The 22504-nt window shown below is 61.8% G+C and overlaps 3 protein-coding genes across 5 annotated transcripts in view; all 3 read left to right on the top strand.

Annotated features, from left to right (window-relative positions):
• PDE2A (phosphodiesterase 2A) overlaps positions 1 to 19581 on the top strand; it is a 71042-nt gene extending 51461 nt beyond the window's left edge. For 2 of the 3 annotated variants that reach the window (XM_069881679.1, XM_069881680.1), the window contains 29 exons: positions 1158 to 1247; positions 1657 to 1745; positions 2755 to 2864; positions 3792 to 3847; positions 3930 to 3989; positions 5134 to 5293; positions 5372 to 5424; positions 7148 to 7222; positions 7329 to 7370; positions 7987 to 8055; positions 8148 to 8278; positions 8626 to 8737; positions 9094 to 9133; positions 9225 to 9288; positions 9393 to 9471; positions 9556 to 9733; positions 10110 to 10222; positions 10639 to 10716; positions 11821 to 11943; positions 12295 to 12365; positions 12459 to 12581; positions 12692 to 12779; positions 13542 to 13589; positions 13669 to 13743; positions 14259 to 14358; positions 14535 to 14647; positions 14857 to 14895; positions 15009 to 15115; positions 15502 to 19581. In XM_069881679.1, the coding sequence (XP_069737780.1) occupies positions 1158 to 1247; positions 1657 to 1745; positions 2755 to 2864; positions 3792 to 3847; positions 3930 to 3989; positions 5134 to 5293; positions 5372 to 5424; positions 7148 to 7222; positions 7329 to 7370; positions 7987 to 8055; positions 8148 to 8278; positions 8626 to 8737; positions 9094 to 9133; positions 9225 to 9288; positions 9393 to 9471; positions 9556 to 9733; positions 10110 to 10222; positions 10639 to 10716; positions 11821 to 11943; positions 12295 to 12365; positions 12459 to 12581; positions 12692 to 12779; positions 13542 to 13589; positions 13669 to 13743; positions 14259 to 14358; positions 14535 to 14647; positions 14857 to 14895; positions 15009 to 15115; positions 15502 to 15709 (2694 nt within the window). In that variant the 3' untranslated portion in view covers positions 15710 to 19581. The remainder of the gene's footprint in view (positions 1 to 1157; positions 1248 to 1656; positions 1746 to 2754; positions 2865 to 3791; positions 3848 to 3929; positions 3990 to 5133; positions 5294 to 5371; positions 5425 to 7147; positions 7223 to 7328; positions 7371 to 7986; positions 8056 to 8147; positions 8279 to 8625; positions 8738 to 9093; positions 9134 to 9224; positions 9289 to 9392; positions 9472 to 9555; positions 9734 to 10109; positions 10223 to 10638; positions 10717 to 11820; positions 11944 to 12294; positions 12366 to 12458; positions 12582 to 12691; positions 12780 to 13541; positions 13590 to 13668; positions 13744 to 14258; positions 14359 to 14534; positions 14648 to 14856; positions 14896 to 15008; positions 15116 to 15501) is intronic. The other variant, XR_011339524.1, reaches the window with a different exon arrangement.
• LOC138734097 (ribosome-binding protein 1-like) lies at positions 19226 to 22498 on the top strand. Its single transcript, XM_069881654.1, has 3 exons — positions 19226 to 19330; positions 20165 to 21007; positions 21080 to 22498. The coding sequence occupies exons 1-3, from the start codon at positions 19226 to 19228 to the stop codon at positions 21746 to 21748; spliced, it is 1617 nt and encodes a 538-aa protein (XP_069737755.1). The 3' UTR covers positions 21749 to 22498.
• Positions 21983 to 22504, top strand: part of LOC138734096 (beta-arrestin-1) — a 13352-nt gene continuing 12830 nt past the window's right edge. Inside the window, exons 1-2 of the mRNA XM_069881653.1 lie at positions 21983 to 21990; positions 22216 to 22488. Coding sequence (XP_069737754.1) covers positions 21983 to 21990; positions 22216 to 22488 — 281 coding nt within the window. The remainder of the gene's footprint in view (positions 21991 to 22215; positions 22489 to 22504) is intronic.

The following is a 22504-nucleotide window of genomic DNA, read 5'->3' as shown; positions in this document are numbered from 1 at the left end:
AGTGTGGCTAGCACTGGGGGTGGTGTGGCTAGCACTGGGAGTAGTGTGGCTAGCACTGGGAGTGGTGTGGCTAGCACAGGGGGTGGTGTGGCTAGCACTAGGGATGGTGTGGCTAGCACTGGGGGTGGTGTGGCTAGCACTGGGAGTGGTGTGGCTAGCACTGGGAGTAGTGTGGCTAGCACTGGAAGTGGTGTGGCTAGCACTGGGGGTGGTGTGGCTAGCACTGGAAGTGGTGTGGCTAGCACTAGGGATGGTGTGGCTAGCACTGGGAGTAGTGTGGCTAGCACTGGGGGTGGTGTGGCTAGCACTGGGAGTAGTGTGGCTAGCACTGGGAGTGGTGTGGCTAGCACAGGGGGTGGTGTGGCTAGCACTGGGAATGGTGTGGCTAGCACTGGGAGTGGTGTGGCTAGCACTGGGAGTGGTGTGGCTAGCACTGGGGGTGCATGGCTAGTGCAGTCATTGCAGTGGCTAGTGCTGGGGGTGGCGTGGCTAGCACTGGGGATACGTGGCTAGTGCAGTCATTGCCATGGCTAGCACTGGGGGTGCCGTGGCTAGCATGGGGTTAGTGTGGCTAGTGCAGCTGTTGCTGTGGCTAACACTGGGGGTGCCGTGGCTAGCACAGGCATCAGCATGGCTAGCACTCTGAGTAGTGTGGCTAGTGCACCCATTGACGTGGCTAGTACTGGAGGTGACGTGGCTAGTGCAGCCGGTACCAGGGCTAGTGCAGGAATCGATGTGGCTAACACTGGGGGTGCTGTGGCTGGTGCAGAGACTGGTGTGGCTAGTGCTGGGGGTAACACGGCTAGTGCGGCTGGTGCTGTGGCTAGGGCCCCTGTTGAAGTGGCTAGCACTGGGTTGGTGTGGCTGGTGCAGAGACTGGGGCAGCTAGAGCTCCATGTGGCTTGGCTAGTGGAGTTACTGGTGTGGCTAGCACCGTGTGTGCTGTGGCTAGCACTGTGGGTGCTGTGGCTACCACTCTGGGTGCCATGGCTAGCATTGTGGGTGCCGTGGCTAGCACTGTGGGTGCTGTGTCTAGCACTCTGGATGCTGTGGCTACCAGTCTGCGTGCCGTGGCTAGCACTGTGGCTGCTGTGGCTAGCACTCTGGGTGCCGTGGCTAGCACTCTGGGTGCCGTGGCTAGCGTGGCTACCTCGCAGGAGGCCCTGCTGGCCCTGGGGGCGGCGCTGGACGTGGGGGGGCTACGAGACGCCCTGCGACACGGCCTCGAGCTCCTGCTGCCACGACTGGTAGGTCCCACCTGGTGGCCACGGGGCTCCTCTTGGTGGCCACAGGGCTTATGGTGGCTATGGGGGTGGTGGCCATGGAGTTGGTGGTGGCCATGGGGTTGGTGGCCATGGGGTTGGTGGCCATGGGGCTCATGGAGGCCATGGGGTTGGTGGCCATTGGAATGGTGGCCATGGGGCCGGTGGCCATGGGGATGGTGGCCATGGGGTAGGTGGCCATGGGGTTGGTGGCCATGGGGCTCATGGAGGCCATGGGGTTGGTGGCCATGGGGTTGGTGGCCATGGGGCTCATGGAGGCCATGGGGCTCATGGAGGCCATTGGGTTGGTGGCCATGGGGCTGGTGGCCATGGGGTTGGTGGCCATGAGAAGGGTCCAGGTGGCGCCGTGGCTGAGTGGCCGCTGTCCCTGCAGGAGAAGCTCCACCTCTACCTGCTGGACGGTGACGCCCGACTGAGCTGTGAGGAACCTCCCCACGAGCTGCCCCAACATGGCAAACTCCGGTGAGGGGACAACACGTCCCGTCCCATCATCCCCATCCCCATCTCCATCCCCATCTCCATCCCATCCCCATCCCCATCCCCATCTCCATCCCCATCCCCATCCCCATCCCCATCCCCATCCCCATCTCCATCCCCATCCCCATCCCCATCTCCATCCCCATCTCCATCCCCATCCCCATCCCCATCCCCATCCCCATCCCCATCTCCATCCCCATCTCCATCCCCATCCCCATCCCCATGTCCATCCCCATCCCCATCTCCATCTCCATCTCCATCCCCATCCCCATCCCCATCCCCATCTCCATCCCCATCCCCATCCCCATCCCCATCCCCATCCCCATCCCCATCCCCATCTCCATCCCCATCCCCATCTCCATCCCCATCCCCATCCCCATCCCCATCCCCATCCCCATCCCCATCCCCATCTCCATCCCCATCCCCATCCCCATCCCCATCCCCATCCCCATCTCCATCCCCATCCCCATCTCCATCCCCATCCCCATCCCCATCCCCATCCCCATCCCCATCCCCATCTCCATCCCCATCCCCATCTCCATCCCCATCCCCATCCCCATCCCCATCCCCATCTCCATCCCCATCCCCATCCCCATCCCCATCTCCATCCCCATCCCCATCTCCATCCCCATCCCCATCCCCATCCCCATCCCCATCCCCATCCCCATCCCCATCTCCATCCCCATCCCCATCCCCATCCCCATCTCCATCCCCATCCCCATCCCCATCCCCATCCCCATCCCCATCTCCATCCCCATCCCCATCCCCATCTCCATCCCCATCCCCATCCCCATCCCCATCTCCATCCCCATGTCCATCCCCATCCCCATCTCCATCTCCATCCCCATCCCCATCCCCATCTCCATCCCCATCTCCATCCCCATGTCCATCCCCATCCCCATCTCCATCTCCATCCCCATCCCCATCTCCATCTCCATCTCCTCCCGTCCCACCCCACCCATGGAGGTGGGTGCTGAGGTGTCCGTGTCCCCAGGGACGCTGTCCGGCGCCAGAAGCGTCTGGAATGTGGGGGGCTCCTTCCCACCGACCTCCCCAATGGGAACCTGGGGCACCTGGCGGCCCCCATCGCCCCCGGGACACAAGGTGGGACACGGGACAGGGGCGGAGGTGGGAGGGATGAAGGGTTGGATGGATGGATGGATAGATGGATGGATGGAGGGAGGGAGGGATGAGTAGATGGATGGGAGGATGGATGGAGGGATGGATGAGTAGATGGATGGAGGGATGTATGGTTGAGAAGATGGATGAGTAGATGGATGGATGGATGGATAGATGGATGGAGGGATGAGTAGATGGTTGAGTAGATGGTTGAGTAGATGGATGGATGGATGGATGGATGGATGGATGAGTAGATGGATGGAGGGATGAGTAGATGGTTTAGTAGATGGTTGAGTGGATGGATGGATGGATGGATGGATGGATGGATGGATGGATGGATGGATGGATGGAGGGATGAGTAGATGGTTTAGTAGATGGTTGAGTGGATGGATGGATGGATGGATGGATGGATGGATGGATGGATGGAGGGATGAGTAGATGGTTGAGTAGATGGTTGAGTAGATGGATGGATGGATGGATGGATGGATGAGTAGATGGATGGAGGGATGAGTAGATGGTTTAGTAGATGGTTGAGTGGATGGATGGATGGATGGATGGATGGATGGATGGATGGATAAGTAGATGGATGGATGAGTAGATGGATGGATGGGTGGATAGATGAGTGGATGGATGGATGGATGAGTAGATTGATGGGTGGATGAGTGGATGGATGGATGGATGGGTGGATAGATGGATGGATGGATGGATGGATGGATGGATGGATGGATGAGTAGATTGATGGGTGGATGGGTGGATGGATGGATGGATGGATGGATTGGATGGATGAGTAGATTGATGGGTGGATGGATGGAGGGATGGAGGAACGAGTAGATGGATGAGTAGATCGACGCGTGAGGGCATGAGGGACATTCTGTCTCTGGTGCCCTCTCAAGACCCCCTTTCCCCTTGCAGTTCTCATCATCCCCCTGGTGGACAAGGACAGTGGGACCGTGGTCTGCGTCATCGTGGTGAGCGTGGGACGCGGGGTGTTCTCTGGGGGATGAGGAGAGGTCCTGGGCATGGTCCTCTCACCACAACCCCCCCATCCAGGTCCACTGTGGGCAGCTGAGCGACGCGGACGAGCAGAACCTCCACGCGCTGGAGAGACACGTGAGTGACCACGGTTCCCCATGGGACCTGGTGGCCCACCACATCCTCTCCAACACCTTGTAGAAGCATGGGATGATTGAGGTTGGAGAAGACCTCCAAGCCCATCCAGTCCATCAGCCCAACCTGACCATGGAGACCAAACCCTGTCCCCAAGCTCCATCCAACGTGGCCTTCAACACCTCCAGGAATGGAGACTCCACCACGGCCCTGGGCAGCCTCATCCAACCCCTGGAGGTGTTGAAGGACACATTGGATGGAGCTTGGAGAACCTGGTCCAGTGGGAGGTGCCCCTGCCCATGGATCTGGATGGGCTTTGAGGTCCCTTCCAACTCAACCCATTCCATGATCCCACGATGTTCCTTTCCGTGAAGGAACTTCTCACAACATCCAAACTCATCCTCCCCTGGTGGAACTTGAGCGTCACATCCCATCCCTTGATCCTTGGGAGAAGACGCCAGCACCCACCTCACCACAAAGTCCTTTCCAGGAGCTGTGGAGAGCAATGAGATCCATGGATGGATGGAGGGATGGAGGCATGGATGGATGAATGGAGGGATGGATGGATGAGTAGATAGTTGAGTAGATGGTTGAGTAGATGGTTGAGTGGATGGATGGATGGATGGATGGATGGATGGATGGATGGATGGATGGATGGATGATTAGATGGTTGAGTAGATAGTTGAGTAGGTGGTTGAGTAGATGGATGGATGAGTAGATGGATGGATGATTAGATGGTTGAGTAGATGGATGGAGGGATGGAGGGATGGAGGGATGGAGGGATGGAGGGATGGACGGAGGGATGGATGGAAGGATGGAGGGATGGATGGATGAGTAGACAGTTGAGTAGATAGTTGAGTAGATGGTTGAGTAGATGGATGGATGGTTGGATGAGTAGATGGATGGATGACTAGATGGATGGATGGATGGACTCGATGATCCAGTGGCTCCTTTCCAACCTCATGATTCCATGAGGTCTCCCCTCAGCCTCCTCGTCTCCACACCAACCCCCTCCAGCTCCCTCAGCCCCTTCCCTGCTTCCCCACCTCCGTTCCTTTCCCTGGCCGCTCTCCAGCCCCTCAAGGTCCTTCTTGGAGGGAAGGACCCAGAGGTGACCCCCGGACGCTTGGTCCCTTGTCCCCCGCAGACCCTGGTGGCCTTCAGGCGCCTGCAGGCCCTGCAGAAGCTGCAGCCCTGGCCCCAGGTCAGTCTCTCCACCAGCTCCTCCCAGAACTCCTTGGCCAGGGCCGAGAAGGTCCCGGAGAGCGGCTACAGCCACTTGGACTGCAAGATCCTGCAGCTCTGCGGTGAGGGGACCGTGGGATGGGGTGGGGTGGGGTGGGGTGGGGGGACATGGGGTCCTGAGGTCCTCATCCCTCCACCAGGTGAGCTCTACGACCTGGATGCCGCCTCCCTCCAGCTCAAGGTCATCAACTACGTGAGTAGAAGGGATCTCCTGGTCTTCTCCATCAGTAGATCCAGAGTGAACAGCCCTGTCAGGGACCATCAGTAGGATCCAGAGTGAACAGCCCTGTCAGGGACCATCAGTAGATCCAGAGTGAACAGCCCTGTAGGGACCATCAGTAGATCCAGAGTGAACAGCCCTGTCAGGACCATCAGTAGGACCATCAGTAGATCCAGAGCGAACAGCCCTGTCAGGACCATCAGTAGGATCCAGAGTGAACAGCCCTGTAGGGACCATCAGTAGGATCCAGAGTGAACAGCCCTGTCAGGACCATCAGTAGATCCAGAGTGAACAGCCCTGTCAGGACCATCAGTAGGACCATCAGTAGATCCAGAGCGAACAGCCCTGTCAGGACCATCAGTAGATCCAGAGTGAACAGCCCTGTAGGGACCATCAGTAGATCCAGAGTGAACAGCCCTGTCAGGACCATCAGTAGATCCAGAGTGAACAGCCCTGTCAGGACCATCAGTAGATCCAGAGTGAACAGCCCTGTAGGGACCATCAGTAGATCCAGAGTGAACAGCCCTGTAGGGACCATCAGTAGGATCCAGAGTGAACAGCCCTGTCAGGACCATCAGTAGATCCAGAGTGAACAGCCCTGTCAGGACCATCAGTAGGACCATCAGTAGATCCAGAGCGAACAGCCCTGTCAGGACCATCAGTAGATCCAGAGTGAACAGCCCTGTAGGGACCATCAGTAGATCCAGAGTGAACAGCCCTGTCAGGACCATCAGTAGATCCAGAGTGAACAGCCCTGTCAGGACCATCAGTAGATCCAGAGTGAACAGCCCTGTAGGGACCATCAGTAGATCCAGAGTGAACAGCCCTGTCAGGACCATCAGTAGATCCAGAGTGAACAGCCCTGTAGGGACCATCAGTAGATCCAGAGTGAACAGCCCTGTAGGGACCATCAGTAGATCCAGAGTGAACAGCCCTGTAGGGACCATCAGTAGATCCAGAGTGAACAGCCCTGTAGGGACCATCAGTAGATCCAGAGTGAACAGCCCTGTCAGGACCATCAGTAGATCCAGAGTGAACAGCCCTGTCAGGACCATCAGTAGATCCAGAGTGAACAGCCCTGTCAGGACCATCAGTAGATCCAGAGTGAACAGCCCTGTAGGGACCATCAGTAGATCCAGAGTGAACAGCCCTGTAGGGACCATCAGTAGATCCAGAGTGAACAGCCCTGTCAGGACCATCAGTAGATCCAGAGTGAACAGCCCTGTAGGGACCATCAGTAGATCCAGAGTGAACAGCCCTGTAGGGACCATCAGTAGATCCAGAGTGAACAGCCCTGTAGGGACCATCAGTAGATCCAGAGTGAACAGCCCTGTCAGGACCATCAGTAGATCCAGAGTGAACAGCCCTGTCAGGACCATCAGTAGATCCAGAGTGAACAGCCCTGTCAGGACCATCAGTAGATCCAGAGTGAACAGCCCTGTAGGGACCATCAGTAGATCCAGAGTGAACAGCCCTGTCAGGACCATCAGTAGATCCAGAGTGAACAGCCCTGTAGGGACCATCAGTAGATCCAGAGTGAACAGCCCTGTAGGGACCATCAGTAGATCCAGAGTGAACAGCCCTGTCAGGACCATCAGTAGATCCAGAGTGAACAGCCCTGTAGGGACCATCAGTAGATCCAGAGTGAACGTGGGGAGGCTCTGGGTGTTGACCTTGTGTCCCCCCCCACCACCAGCTGAAGGAGGAGACCCAGTCCCTGAGCTGCTGCCTCCTGCTCGTCTCCGAGGACAATCACCAGCTCTTCTGCCAGGTGGGGCCTCCAGGGGGACCTGGGAAGGGGGATGGAGGGAGGGATGGAGGGAGGGAGGGATGAAAAGGTGGTAGATGGTGTCACCACCCACCTCCCTTTCCTCCAGGTGGTTGGGGAGCGCGTTCTGGAGGAGGAGATCAGCTTCTCGGTGAGTCGGGTTTGGGGTGAGGAACTGGACGTCCATGGGGTGGAATCAGAAGTTCCCTTGATGTTGGGGGCAGAAGGTCCCATGGGTCCTGGGGGTGAGGCAGTTGGGGTCCCATGGGATGAGGATCAGAAGGTCCCATGGGGTTGGGGGGTGTCAAAGGGCTTGGGATCCATGGGGTGGGTTCAGAAGGTCCCATGGGTGGAGGTCAGAAGGTCCCGTGGGGTGAGGATCAGAAGGTCACATGGGTCCTAGGGGTGAGGTAGTTGGGGTCCCATGGGGTGAGGATCAGAAGGTCCCATTGGGTAGGAGGTTTCAAGGAGCTTGGGATCCATGGGGTGGGTTCAGAAGGTCCCATGGGCTGAGGATCAGAAGGTCCCATGGGGTTGGGGGGTTTCAAGGAGCTTGGGATCCATGGGGTGGGTTCAGAAGGTCCCATGGGTGCAGGTCAGAAGGTCCCACAAGGTTGGGACGGGGGGTTTCAGAGAACTGGAGGAACCATGAGGTGGGTCCAGAAGGTCCCATGGACACCGAGTAGAGGGTGACCCGGGGCTGGGGTGGGGCACGAGGTGGGTCCAGAAGGTCCCACGGACTCAGCTGTCCCACTCTCCCCCCACAGCTCACCTTCGGGCGCCTGGGGCAGGTGGTGGAGGACAAGAAGTCCATCACCTTGAAGGACATCAGTGAGGTGGGTTCCAGCCTCGGGTGAGGAGACATCTCCACCCGCTGGGACGTCCCAGGAGGTTGGGTTGGAGGTGAAACCTTCTCCTGTCCTCACAGGAGGAGCACAAGCAGCTGAGCAGCATGTTGGGCTGCGAGGTCACCTCCATGCTCTGCGTCCCCGTCATCAGCCGAGCCACCTCCCAGGTGGTGGCCTTGGCCTGCGCCTTCAACAAGCTCAGTGGGGACAGGTGAGCTGGGATGGGGTGGGGTGGGATGGACAGGGGGACACAGGGACGTGGAGCAGCTCGAATCTGGAGAAACAGGGGGACAAGGGCACCTGGAGCATCTCCACATGGAGAAAGGGAGAACGTGGGCACCTGGAGCATCTCCCTATGGAGAAAGGGAGAACGTGGGCACCTGGAGCATCTCCACATGGAGAAAGGGAGAACGTGGGCACCTGGAGCATCTCCACATGGAGAAAGGGAGAACGTGGGCACCTGGAGCATCTCCATATGGAGAAAGGGGGGGACAAGGGGCTGTGGGGAGCGGTGGGACAGGTTCTGGAGATGTTCCTCCACCGTGGGTCTCGTTCCAGCTACACGGCGTCGGACGAGCACAAGATCCAGCACTGCTTCTGCTACACGTCCACCGTGCTCACCAGCACCTTGGCCTTCCAGAAGGAGCAGAAGCTCAAGTGCGAGTGCCAGGTGAGCACCTGGGGGATGTGTCCCACCTGACACACCTGTGGGTGTGTCCCCTGTCCCCCTGGTTCCTCATCATGTCCCGTAACCCCTTGGTTCCTCACCAAGTTCCATGTCCACCTGGTTCCTCACCATGTTCCATGTCCACCTGGTTCCTCACCATGTCCCCATGGTTCCTCATCATGTCCCTTATCCCCTTGGTTCCTCACCATGTCTCATATCGTCCTGGTTCCTCACCATGTCCCGTGTCCCCCTGGTTCCTCACCATGTCCCGTGTCCCCCTGGTTCCTCACCGTGTCCCCCTGGTTCCTCACCATGTCCCGTGTCCCCCTGGTTCCTCACCGTGTCCCCTGTCCCCCCAGGCGCTGCTGCAGGTGGCCAAGAACCTCTTCACGCACCTGGGTAGGTTCCATGTCCCCCATGGTGGGGCTGGTGGCCCTGTCCCCATCCCCATCTCCATCTCCACCGTGGTCCCTGACCGATGCCCCCGCAGATGACGTCTCGGTGCTGCTGCAGGAGATCATCACGGAGGCGAGAAACCTCAGCAACGCTGAGATGTGAGGGACACCCCGTCCCACCTCCCGTCCCATCTCCTGCCCCACCCCGTGTCCCCATCGCCGTCCCCGTCACCGTCCCAACTCCTCTCTCTGGTCCCTCCCAGCTGCTCCGTGTTCCTCCTGGACCGTCACAGCCATGAGCTGGTGGCCAAGGTCTTCGATGGGGGCGTGGTGGACGACGAGGTGAGGTCGGACGTCCTGGGCTTCGCGTTGAGGTCAACCTTGAGGTCCTGACCCCCTCCTGGTGACCTCTTCCCACGTCCCCAGAGCTACGAGATCCGCATCCCAGCAGACCAGGGCATCGCGGGCCACGTGGCCACCACGGGGAAGATCCTCAACATCAAGGACGCGTATTCCCACCCGCTCTTCTACCGCGGGGTGGACGACAGCACCGGCTTCCGCACCCGCAACATCCTCTGCTTCCCCATCAAGAACGAGAGTCAAGGTGAGGGACACGGGGACACCTGGGAGGGGGCCAGGCCCACCACGGGGACACCACGGTGGCCTCCAGGCCATGGGGACGATGGAGCCTCCAGGCCACGGGGACGATGGTGTCTCCAGGCCACGGGGACATGGTGTCTCCAGGCCATGGACACGATGGTGTCTCCAGGCCACGGGGACGATGGTGTCTCCAGGCCATGGGGATGATGGTGTCTCCAGGCCATGGACACGATGGTGTCTCCAGGCCATGGGGATGATGGTGTCTCCAGGCCATGGACACGATGGTGTCTCCAGGCCACGGGGACGATGGAGCCTCCAGGCCATGGGGACGATGGTGTCTCCAGGCTATGGACACGTTCCTGTCCCCTCTCTCCTCCCAGAGGTCATCGGGGTGGCCGAGCTGGTCAACAAGATCAACGGCCCCTGGTTCAGCAAGTTTGATGAGGACCTGGCCACGGCCTTTTCCATCTACTGCGGCATCAGCATCGCCCACGTGGGTCTGGGGGGAGACACCAGGGGTGGTGGGATGGAGATGGAGATGGAGATGGGGATGGAGATGGGGATGGGGATGGGGATGGGGATGGGGACGGGGATGGGGATGGGGATGGAGATGGAGATGGAGATGGAGATGGGGATGGGGATGGGGATGGGGATGGGGATGGAGATGGGGATGGGGATGGGGATGGGGATGGGGATGGGGATGGGGATGGAGATGGAGATGGAGATGGAGATGGGGATGGGGATGGGGATGGGGATGGGGATGGAGATGGGGATGGAGATGGAGATGGGGATGGAGATGGGGATGGGGATGGGGATGGGGATGGGGATGGGGATGGGGATGGGGATGGGGATGGGGATGGGGATGGGGATGGAGATGGGGATGGGATCCTGTCCCTCTCGCCTCTACAGTCGCTGCTCTACAAGAAGGTGAACGAGGCTCAGTACCGCAGCCACCTGGCCAACGAGATGATGATGTATCACATGAAGGTGAGGTGGGACGGGGACAGGGATGTGGACACCAGCCAGGACCCCTGCAACCAGCCTGGTGTCCCCAGGCTCCACCCCAAGCTGGTGGCACTAAGTGGGAGATGGTAACACCCCAGGGATCTTGGCTTCTTCTGGGGCCGAGGTGGCCCCGGGGACAGCTTGGGGACATCCAGGAGACACAGTGACAGTGACCACGTCTCCAGTTCCAAGTGGTGTCCCCAGGGCTCAGTGCTGGGTCCAGCCCTGGTCAAGGTCTTCATCAATGACCTGGGTGAAGGCATCGAGGGCGCCCTGAGCAAGTTTGGGGATGACACTGAGCTGGGTGGATCTGCTGGAGGGTTTGAGGGTCTCCAGAGGGATCTGAACAGGCTGGATCCATGGGCTGAGACCAACGGGATGAGGTTTGACCAGGAACCTGGGGCACAACAACCCTGAGCAGCTCCAGACGAGGAGAAGGCTGGCTGGAAACAGCCTGGAGGAGAAGGACCTGGGGGTGTTGGTTGAACAGGAGCCAGCAGGGGCCCAGGGGGCCAAGGAGGCCAAGGGCATCTTGGCTTGGAGCAGCCCCGGCGTGGCCAGCAGGGCCAGGGAGGTTCTTCTCCCTCTGGGGAGACCCAACCTCGAATCCTGGGGTCAGTGCTGGGTCCTTCACTCCAAGAAAGACCTTGAGGGGCTGGAGCGAGTCTGGAGAAGGGAACGGAGCTGGGGAAGGGGCTGGAGAACAAGCCTGAGGGCCCTGGGGGTGTTTATCCTGGAGAAGAGGAGGCTGAGGGGAGACCTCGTTGCTCTCTGCAACTCCCTGAGAGGAGGTTGTGGAGAGGAGGGAGCTGGGCTCTTCTCCCAAGGGCCAGGGGACAGGACGAGAGGGAACGGCCTCAAGCTCCACTGGAGCTCCAACTGGACACCAGAGAGAAATTTCTCATGGAAAAGGTCACTGGGAGCTGGTGGAATCTGCCCAGGGAGGGGGTTGAGTCCCCTTCCTGGAGGGGTTTGAGGGCCGGGTGGACGAGGTGCTGAGGGACACGGGTTGGGGATTGATGGGAACGGTTGGACTCCATGATCCGATGGGTCTTTCCCAACCTGGTGATTCTGTGACTCCCGCAGGTGTCGGACGACGAGTACACGAAGCTGCTGAGCGAAGGCATCCAGCCCGTGGCCACCATCGACCCCAACTTCGCCAGCTTCACCTACACGCCTCGCTCGCTGCCCGAGGACGACACCTCCATGGTGAGGAACCCCGGGACCGTCCCCAAGGGCCACGAGACCCTCCTCGTCCTCTGCCACCTCCTGCAGCCAACCCCGAGGGGATGGGATGGGGCTGCAGCCTTCAACATCTCCCAGGCTTCCAGGGATGGAGATGGGGAAGGGGATGGAGGTGAAGATGGAGATGAGGATGGAGATGGAGATGGGGATGGAGATGGGGATGGAGATGGGGATGGAGATGGGGATGGAGAAGGAGATGGTGACCTGACAGGGGTGACATGGAGAAGGTCCTACTGGCCATTTTCTCCCCCTGTGCCCTCCTGGGGTGACATGGAGAGGGTCCTAGTGTCCATTGTCCCCCCCTGTCCCCCCCAGGCCATCCTCAGCATGCTCCAGGACATGAACTTCATCAACACCTACAAGATGGATCGCCAGACGCTCACCAGGTGGGTCCCCATCCCTCTCCTCGTCCCCTTGGCCACCTGGAGGTCCTCAGGGTGGCCCCAGCAGGTTCTTCACGGTCCCGGTCCCACCTCCAGGTTCTGCTTGATGGTGAAGAAGGGCTACCGGGACCCCCCGTACCACAACTGGATGCACGCCTTCTCCGTCTCCCACTTCTGCTACCTGCTCTACAAGAACCTGGAGCTCGTCAACTACCTGGAGTGAGGCCGAGAACGTCCCCGTCCCCATCCGTGTCCCCCAGCCGGGGCCGCCCGGGGCGCTCCTTGGCCTTCCTCCTGCCTCAGTTTCCCTCCTTCTCCTCCTCCCGCAGAGACATCGAGATCTTCGCCCTCTTCATCTCCTGCATGTGCCACGACCTGGACCACCGAGGAACCAACAACTCCTTCCAGGTGGCCTCGGTGAGTTGGGACGCGAGAGGGGAGGGTGGGGACAGGGCTCGGTGGCACCTGGGGAGGGGGCTCGGTGACACCTGGGGACGGAGCTCGGTGGCACCTGGGGATGGAGCTTGGTGGCACCTGGCGAGGGAGCTCGGTGGCACCTGGGGACGGAGCTCGGTGGGACCTGGGGAGGGGGCTCGGTGGCACCTGGGGAGGGAGCTCGGTGACACCTGGGGAGGGGGCTCGGTGGCACCTGGGGAGGGGGCTCGGTGGCACCTGGGGAGGGAGCTCGGTGGCACCTGGGGACAGAGCTCGGTGGCACCTGGGGACGGAGCTCGGTGGCACCTGGGGATGGAGATTGGTGGCACCTGGGGACAGAGCTCGGTGGCACCTGGAGACGGAGCTCGGTGGGACCTGGGGAGGGGGCTCGGTGGCACCTGGGGACGGAGCTCGGTGGCACCTGGGGATGGAGCTCGGTGGCACCTGGGGACGGAGCTCGGTGGCACCTGGGGATGGAGATTGGTGGCACCTGGGGACAGAGCTCGGTGGCACCTGGAGACGGAGTTCGGTGGGACCTGGGGAGGGGGCTCGGTGACACCTGGGGACGGAGCTCGGTGGCACCTGGGGAGGGAGCTCGGTGGCACCTGGGGAGGGGGCTCGGTGGCACCTGGGGAGGGGGCTCGGTGGCACCTGGGGAGGGGGCTCGGTGGCACCTGGGGACGGAGCTCGGTGGCACCTGGGGACGGAGCTCGCTGGGGCCTTCACCGCGGCGTCTCCTCGCAGAAATCGGTCCTGGCCGCGCTCTACAGCTCCGAGGGCTCCGTGATGGAGGTAGGGACCTTCTCCGGAGCGTCCCCAGGGCCCCGGCTGTCCCCCCGCGGCCGCCCCCACCCTCCGTCTCCTCCCGCAGAGGCACCACTTCGCCCAGGCCATCGCCATCCTCAACAGCCAAGGCTGCAACATCTTCGACCACTTCTCCCGCAAGGTGAGCCCCAAAACCACCTCCCAACGCGGGGTGAACCCCCCTCCAGGACCTTCTGCTCCGCGTCCCCCTTCTTGGCGGCTCCGTGGAGACCTCCGAGCGGCTCCCAGCACGGAAAGAGGCTCCGGGGCAGCTTCCACGGGAGCGGGTGGCTCCGAGCTGTGGTGGCTCCATCCCTGGAGGTGTCCAGGGCCACGCTGGATGGGGCTTGGAGCTCCTGATCCAGCAGGAGGTGCCCCTGGATGGATCTGGATAGGCTTGGAGGTCCCTTCCAACCCAACCCATTCCATGATTCCATGATCTTTGAGCTCCCTTCCACCCCAACCCATTCCGAGATTCCATGATCTTTGAGGTCCCTCCAACCCATTCCATGACTCCATGATCTTTGAGGTCCCTTCCACCCCAACCCATTCCATGACTCCATGATCTTTGAGGTCTCTCCAACCCAACCCATTCCATGACTCCATGATCTTTGAGGTCCCTTCCACCCCACCCCATTCCACGGTTCTCTCCTACAGGACTACCAGCGCATGCTGGACCTCATGAGGGACATCATCTTGGCCACCGACCTGGCCCACCACCTGCGCATCTTCAAGGACCTCCAGAAGATGGCAGAAGGTGAAGAAGCTCCCGAGCTCGGGGTCGGAGGGGAGCGTGGTGGGACCCCATCCCACCCACCAGGCCGGGAGAAGGTCCCCGAATCCCTGGTCCAGGGGGCGGTGGGGACCGTGGGGCTGGAGAAGGAGCCAACCCAACCCCACAACCTCAACCCCGCGTCCTCTCCCACCGGGCAGTGGGCTACGACCCCAAGAACAAGCAGCACCACAACCTTCTCCTCTGCCTCCTCATGACGTCCTGCGACCTCTCCGACCAGACCAAGGGCTGGAAGACCACCAGGAAGATCGCGGTGAGGGCCGTTGTCCCCTCGGGAAGCCACCTCACCGGCCCCTCGGGCCACTAACCTTCTCCAGGGACCACGCGTGGTCATCGTGGACCACGGAGGAGGTTCCTCCAGCCAACAGGACCCACCTCAGGCTTCCCCGCCCCCCACGGGGTTGGGTCTGGAGGTCACGTCGGGTTGGGGGGTCACCTCAGATGTTTCTCCATCCCCTGCAGGAGCTGATCTACAAGGAGTTCTTCTCCCAGGGTGACCTGGTAGGTGGCACCGGGGCTTGGGCTTGGCCAACGCTCTCGGGAGGCACCAAGGTTGGGGCTGGATGGAGGGCTTTGGCCACCAGGAGTGACCCCCGACGATGCCACCCACGCAGGAGAAGGCCATGGGCAACCGGCCCCTGGAGATGATGGACCGGGAGAAGGCCTACATCCCCGAGCTGCAGATCAGCTTCATGGAGCACATCGCCATGCCCATCTACAAGTGAGACACCAGCCCTGGGGGAACGGGCTCTCCAGCATCTCAGGGGGTTCCAGGAGGGACCAGGGGTGGTGGGAAGAGGTTCCCCAGGATCTCAGGGGGTCCCAGGATGGAAAAGGGGTGGTGGGAAGAGGTTCTCCAGCATCTCAGGGGGGTTCCAGGATGGACCAGGGGTGGTGGGAAGAGGTTCCCCAGGATCTCAGGGGGTTCCAGGATGGACCAGGGGTGGTGGGAAGAGGTTCCCCAGGATCTCAGGCGGTCCCAGGATGGAAAAGGGGTGGTGGGAAGAGGTTCTCCAGGATCTCCAGGGGGTTTTGAAGCAGCAGGGGTGTCCTGGTGGCCTCCAGGGAGGAAGTGGAGGTCCTTGCTGATGGTGTCCCCCGCCCCAGGCTGCTCCAGGACCTCTTCCCGAAGGCCTCGGAGCTCTACGAGCGGGTGGCCAGCAACCGCGAGCAGTGGACCAAGGTGTCCCACAAGTTCACCATCCGAGGGTTGCCCAGTAACAACTCCTTGGACTTCCTGGACGAGGACTACGACCCCCAGGCCCCCGACCCCCAACTCAACGGGTGCCTGGAGCCCGAGGTGGGCGCCGAGTGACCACAAGGGGACAACCCCGGGGCTGGGACACCAGGAGCCTCCCCACCCCTGGTCCTCCAGCCCCTCAGGAGAAGGTTTGAGGTGACGTCAGGGATCGGGGACCACCGGGGCGAGGTCCTTCTCCGCCGGTGACCGTCCCCTCCGCCCCGGGGCAGGTTCTCAGGTGTCTCCTCCATCCTGGTGGCCCCCGAGGTCCGGCTCTGGTGGCCAAGGTGGGGTGGAGGCGCTTCCCACTGCCTTAAGGTTTGGAGGAGCTGGTCCCGCGCGGGGACAACCTCCTCGGAGACGTCGTCCCCGCCAAGTGGGGCACGTCCAGGAGAAGCTGGTGGGGCAGGAGGTCCCCACGGACCTCGGAGGCTGCGGGAGGAGGAGGAGAAGAGGAGTCAGACCAGCTCTGGTCGGAGAAGAGGCACCACCTGGAGAACGACGTCCACCAGGATGCTCTTCTTGCACCCCCTGGACCTGGTCCTGGCCCCACCGCGCTGGAGATCCGGCTCCGGCCTCTTCCCAGCAGCTCCCGAGCGCCCGTGGGATTAAACCCCCCCCAGATCCACCACCCCGTGGCCTCGTGTCCCCCTGGTCCCACCAGCCGAGGTCCTCTCAAGGGCTACACACGCACCAGGGCCAGGAGGCTCCTGGGTCAGGTCCCCAGCGAGGGCGGAGGGGGCTTCTCCACCTTGGTGGCCGCAGAGGAGGCTCCTCGATGGAAGAAGCCACAGCACCAACCAACGCGGCCACCAGCATCTCCAGCTCGAGGGGCTCCACCACTCCTGCCATACCGACCACCATGCACGGACCTTGTCATCCTCCTGAGGTCCCTCTGGGCCCGCAGAGCACCATGCATGGACCCCGATGGTCTCCTGAGATCCCATGACCACCATGCATGGACCCCAATGGTCTCCTGAGGTCCTTCAGACCACCATGCATGGACCCTGATGGTCTCCTATGATCCCTCAGACCACCATGCAAGGACCCCGATGGTCTCCTGTGGTCCCTCAGACCACCATGCATGGACCCCAATGGTTTCCTGAGGTTCCTCAGACCACCATGCATGGACCCCAATGGTTTCCTGAGGTCCCTCAGACCACCATGCATGGACCCCAATGGTCTCCTGAGGTCCCTCAGACCACCATGCATGGACCCCAATGGTTTCCTGAGGTCCGTCAGACCACCATGCATGGACCCCGATGGTCTCCTGAGGTCCCACAACCACCATGCATGGACCCCGATGGTCTCCTGAGGTCCCTCAGACCACCATGCATGGACCCCGATGGTTTCCTGAGGTCCCTCAGACCACCATGCATGGACCCCAATGGTCTCCTCTGGTTCCTATGGTCCCTCAGACCACCATGCATGGACCCTGATGGTCTCCTATGGTCCTTCAGACCACCATGCATGGACCCCGATGGTTTCCTGAGGTCCCTCAGACCACCATGCATGGACCCCGATGGTCTCCTGAGGTCCCTCAGACCACCATGCATGGACCCCAATGGTTTTCTGAGGTCCCACAACCACCATGCATGGACCCCGATGGTCTCCTGAGGTCCCACAACCACCATGCATGGACCCCGATGGTCTCCTGAGGTCCCTCAGACCACCATGCATGGACCCCAATGGTTTCCTGAGGTTCCTCAGACCACCATGCATGGACCCTGATGGTCTCCTGTGGTCCTTCTAATCCCATCCACTGCCATGCATGGACCTTCTCATCTTCCCATGGTCCCCCTGGTCCTACTCAGCCCCTCGCATGGATCCTGCTGGCCTCCCTCTTGTCCTCCTGGCCGCGCATGGACCTTGTTGGTCTCCCACCGTTCCTCCTGCCCTGCTGACTGCTGCACGTGGACCCTGCATCCTCCTGAGGTCCCTCTGGTCCTACAGGCCACCATGCATGGATGGAGATGGCCTCCTGGCGTCCCTCAGGTCCAACTGACCACCATGCATGGATGGAGATGGCCTCCTGAGGTCCTTCTGGTCCAACTGACCACGATGCATGGATGCAGATGGCCTCCTGGTGTCCCTCAGGTCCAACTGACCACCACGCATGGACCCTGTGAGCCTCCCCAGTCCTCCAACACAGCAGGTGGGGACCTCCTCAACCCTGAGGACTCTGCTCAACCAGCCCTCCAGGGCCCCTCCAGGGACTGGACATCCATAGACCCAGGTTGATGTCACCCCAGCCAAAGCCACTAGGGTCGGTCTCACCAGCCTTGGAGACTTGGTCCCACCAGGCTTGGTCTCACCAGGTTTGGAGGCTTGATCCCACCAGGCTTGGTCCCTCCAGTCTTGGAGACTTGATCCCATCAGGCTTGGTCCCACCAGGCTTGGTCCCTCCAGGCTTGGTCCCTCCAGGCTTGGAGGCTTGATCCCATCAGGTTTGATCCCACCAGGGTTGGTCCCACCAGCCTTGGAGGCTTGATCCCATCAGGCTTGATCCCACCAGGGTTGGTCCCACCAGGCTTGGTCCTTCCAGGCTTGGAGGCTTGATCCCATCAGGCTTGGTCCCACCAGGGCTGGGACGCTTGGTCCTACCAGCCTTGGTACCACCAGGGTTGGAGGCTTGATCCCACCGGGCTTGATCCCACCAGGGTTGGTCCCACCAGCCTTGGAGGCTTGATCCCATCAGGCTTGATCCCACCAGGGTTGGTCCCACCAGGCTTGGTCCTTCCAGGCTTGGAGGCTTGATCCCACCAGGGCTGGTCCCACCAGCCTTGGTCCCTCCAGGCTTGGAGGCTTGATCCCACCAGCCTTGGTCCCACCAGGGTTGGAGGCTTGATCCCACCAGCCTTGGTGCCACCAGGTCGCGACGGCTCCTCAGGTCACGGAGAAGCTCCTGGTGTGACGCCCCCGTCCTGGCGTTGGGACTGGGGGTGGCCGCCCCCCTCCTCGTCCCCACCCCTCACCCCCCCTCGCCTGGTTCCCTGGAGAACCTGGACCACGCGCAGGAGGCCCCGAAGCTGAGGAGCCGCCCGGGGACGACGAGACCTCAGTTCCTTTTGCCTTACCTTCTCGGAGATGCCTTCAGCCAGATGCTTTGCTCAAACCCTGGAGGTCCCACCCTCGGCCGCGGCCACCGCCACCCCCAGGAGATGCCCTCAAGCTCTTCGTGCTCCCCACGTTGCCTTGGGGAGGTCCCAGAAGGTCCTAGAACTTCAAGAGGAGGAAGGCGGCCCCGTCGCTCAACGTGACGTTGGGTTGTGGACGTGCTGGTGGCCCTGGAGGCCTCGCTGGTGGCCCTGAAGGTCCTGCTGGTAGCCCTGGAGACCTCACTGGTGGCCCTGAAGGTCCTGCTGGTGGCCCCAGCGGTCTTGCTGGTGGCCCTGGAGGCCTCGCTGGTGGCCCTGGAGGTCCTGCTGGTGGCCCTGGAGGTCCTGCTGGTGGCCCCGGAGGTCTCATTGGTGGCCCTGGAGGTCTCACTGGTGGCCCTGGAGGTCTCATTGGTGGCCCCAGAGGTCTCATTGGTGGCCCTGGAGGTCTCGCTGGTGGCTCCTGCGGGGAGAGGTGCCACCTCCCACCGCGATGGACACGGGGGAGCCGGGGGCGCGGGTGGAACCTTCTCCGGCTTCTCCGTCCTCCCCTCGCGGCTCCGTCCGGGCCCCCCCGGAGCCGCAGGAGGACGAGGAGGTGGCTCGTCTTCTCCTCTTCCTTCCTCCTCCTCCTCCTCCTCCTTCATCCCATTCTCCTCTTCCATCTCTTCCTTCTCCTTCTTCCTTCTCCTCCTCTTCCTCTTTTTCTTCCTCCTTCTCATCCTCCTCCTTCTTCCCTTCCTCTTCCTCTTCCTCTTCCTCTTCCTCCTCCTTTTCCTCCTTTTCTTCCTCTTCCTCCTCCTCTTCCTCTTCTTATTCGGTTTCCAATAAATTTCCGGGTGGATCTCGCGCTGTCGGATGCCTCTTTTCCTCCTCCTGCGGCTCCACGAGGGACAATCCCAGTCCCCCCAGTATCTCCCAGTCCCCCCAGTCCCCCCCAGTCCCCCCCAGTCCCCCCAGTATCTCCCAGTCCCCCCAGTCCCCCCAGTATCTCCCAGTCCCCCCAGTATCTCCCAGTCCCCCCAGTCCCCCCCAGTCCCCCCAGTCCCCCCAGTATCTCCCAGTCCCCCCAGTATCTCCCAGTCCCCCCAGTCCCCCCAGTATCTCCCAGTCCCCCCCAGTCCCCCCCAGTCCCCCCAGTATCTCCCAGTCCCCCCAGTCCCCCCCAGTCCCCCCCAGTCCCCCCAGTATCTCCCAGTCCCCCCCAGTATCTCCCAGTCCCCCCAGTATCTCCCAGTCCCCCCAGTCCCCCCAGTCCCCCCAGTATCCCCCAGTCCCTGCGTTTCCCCCTCCCCCCCCCAGGGGTCGCTGTTTCTCTCTCTCCGCTCTCAGGGCGGTGCCCGCTGTCCCCCCTCCTTTTCCTTCCCCCCCCCCACAACCCCGGTCCCTCCCCCCTTTTCCTCCCCCCTCCCCCCGCTTCCCTTCCCTCCAGTTCCTCCCCGCCCCGCGTCTCGGGGCCTTCGCTCCCCGCACCGGGGACCCCGCGGGGCGCCCCCCGAGCCGAGAGCAGCCGAGAGCAGCCGAGAGGAGCCGAGAGGAGCCGAGAGGAGCCGAGAGCAGCCGAGAGGAGCCGAGAGCAGCCGAGAGGAGCCGAGAGGAGCCGAACCGGGTCAAGAGGAGCCGAAGGGAACCGAGAGGAGCCGAACCAGGAGCCGAGAGGAGCCGAAGGGATCCGAGAGGAGCCGAAGGGATCCGAGAGGAGTCGAGAGGAGCCGAGAGGAGCCGAAGGGATCCGAGAGGAGCCGAGAGGAGCCGAAGGGATCCGAGAGGAGCCGAAAGGAGCCGAGAGGAGCCGAACCGGGTCAAGAGGAGCCGAAGGGAACCGAGAGGAGCCGAAAGGATCCGAGAGGAGCCGAAAGGAGCTGAACCGGGTCAAGAGGAGTCAAGAGGAGCCAAACCGGGTCCAGAGGAGCCGAAAGGAACCGAGAGGAGCGCAACCGGGAGCCAAAAAGAGCCAAACCAGGACCAACTGGGTCCGGAGGAGCCAAAGGGAACTGAGAGGAGCCCAACCGGGAGCCGAAAAGAGCCAAACCGAGACCAACCGGGTCCAGAGGAGCCGAAGGGAACTGACTGGAGCCGAACCGGGACCAACTGGGTCCGGAGGAGCCGAAGGGAACCGAGAGGAGCTCAACCAGGAGCCAAAAAGAGCCAAACTGGGACCAACCGGGTCAAGAGGAGCCAAAGGGAACTGAGAGGAGCCGAAACGGGACCAACTGGGTCCAGAGGAGCCGAAGGGAACCGAGAGGAGCCCAACCAGGAGCCAAAAAGAGCCAAACTGGGACCAACCGGGTCAAGAGGAGCCAAAGGGAACTGACTGGAGCCGAACCAGGAGTCGAAGGGAACCAACTGGAGCCGAACCGGGACCAACCGAGACCAAAGGAGCCGGAAAGAGCCGAAGCAAGTCAAGAGGAGCAGAAAAGAGCCCAAAGGAGCCATAAGGAGCTCAACGGGAGCAAGAGGAGCTGAACCGGGACCAACCGAGCCGAACCGGGCCAAGAGGAGCCAAAAAGAGCTGAAAGGAGCCGTAAGGAGCTCAGCCAGAGCAAGAGGAGCTGAACCAGGACCAACTGAGCCAAACCGGGCTAAGAGGAGGTGCAGGGAATCAGGAGGAGCTGAACCGGGTCAAGAGGAGCTGGAAAGAGCCAAAAGGAGCCGAACCGGGCCAAGAGGAGCCCCAAGGAGCCGAAAGAGGCCAAACCGGGCCAAGAGGGACCCAGGGGAGCCCAACCAGGCCAAGAGGAGCCAAAGGGAACCAAGTGGAGCCGAAAGGAGCCGAACCGAGCCAAGAGGAGCCCCAAGGAGCCTAAAGAAGCTGAACCGGGCCAAGAGGGACCCAGGGGAGCCCAACCGAGCCAAGAGGAGCCAAAGGGAACCAAGCGGAGCCGAAAGGAGCCAAACCGAGCCAAGAGGAGCCCCAAGGAGCCTAAAGAAGCCGAACTGGGCCAAGAGGGACCCAGAGGAGCCGAACCGAGCCAAGAGGAGCCTCAAGGAGCTGAACCGGACCAAGAGAAGCTGAACCGAGCCAAACCGAGACCAAAGGAGCCATAAGGAGCCGGGCCGAGTGAAAAGGAGCCCAGAGGAGCCGAAGGGAACCGAGCAGAGCCGAACCGGGGCCAACCGAGCCCCAGAGGAGCCGAACCGAGAGCGAAGGAGCCAAAAGGAGCCGAACCAGGACGAAAGGAGCCAAGAAGAGCCCCAGAGGAGCCGAACCGGAGCTGAAAAAGAGCTGAACCGGGGCGAGAGGAGCCGAATGGAGCCGTGAGGAGCAGAACCGGATCGAGAGGAGCCGAACGGAGCCGTGAGGGACCAAACGGAGCCGTGAGGGACCGAACGGAGCCGTGAGGGAGTGAACGGAGCCGTGAGGGACTGAACGGAGCCGTGAGGAGCCGAACGGAGCCGTGAGGAGCCGAACCGGGTCGAGAGGAGCCGAACGGAGCCGTGAGGGACTGAACGGAGCCGTGAGGAGCCGAACCGGGTCGAGAGGAGCCGAAGCGGAGCCGAAAAGACCCGAAAGGAACCGAACCGGAGCCGAACGGAGCCGAACCCGGCGCGAACGGAGCCGAAAAGCGCTGAACCCCCGACCCGAAAGGAGCCGAGAGGAGCCGAAGGGAGCCGAGAGGAGCCGAAGGGAGCCGAGAGGAGCCGGAAGGAGCCGAACCCGAGCCGAAGGGAGCCGAAAGGAGCCGAAGGGAGCCGAAAGGAGCCGACGGGAGCCGAAAGGCCCCGGCCGGAGCCCATTGGAGCCCAAGCGGATCGGTCTCCCGGTCCCCCC

This window comes from Phaenicophaeus curvirostris, unplaced genomic scaffold (genome assembly GCF_032191515.1).
Source record: "Phaenicophaeus curvirostris isolate KB17595 unplaced genomic scaffold, BPBGC_Pcur_1.0 scaffold_59, whole genome shotgun sequence".
Classification (NCBI taxonomy): domain Eukaryota; kingdom Metazoa; phylum Chordata; class Aves; order Cuculiformes; family Cuculidae; genus Phaenicophaeus; species Phaenicophaeus curvirostris.
Note: the sequence above shows the minus strand (reverse complement) of the source record. Positions and strands in the feature narration are given on the sequence as shown.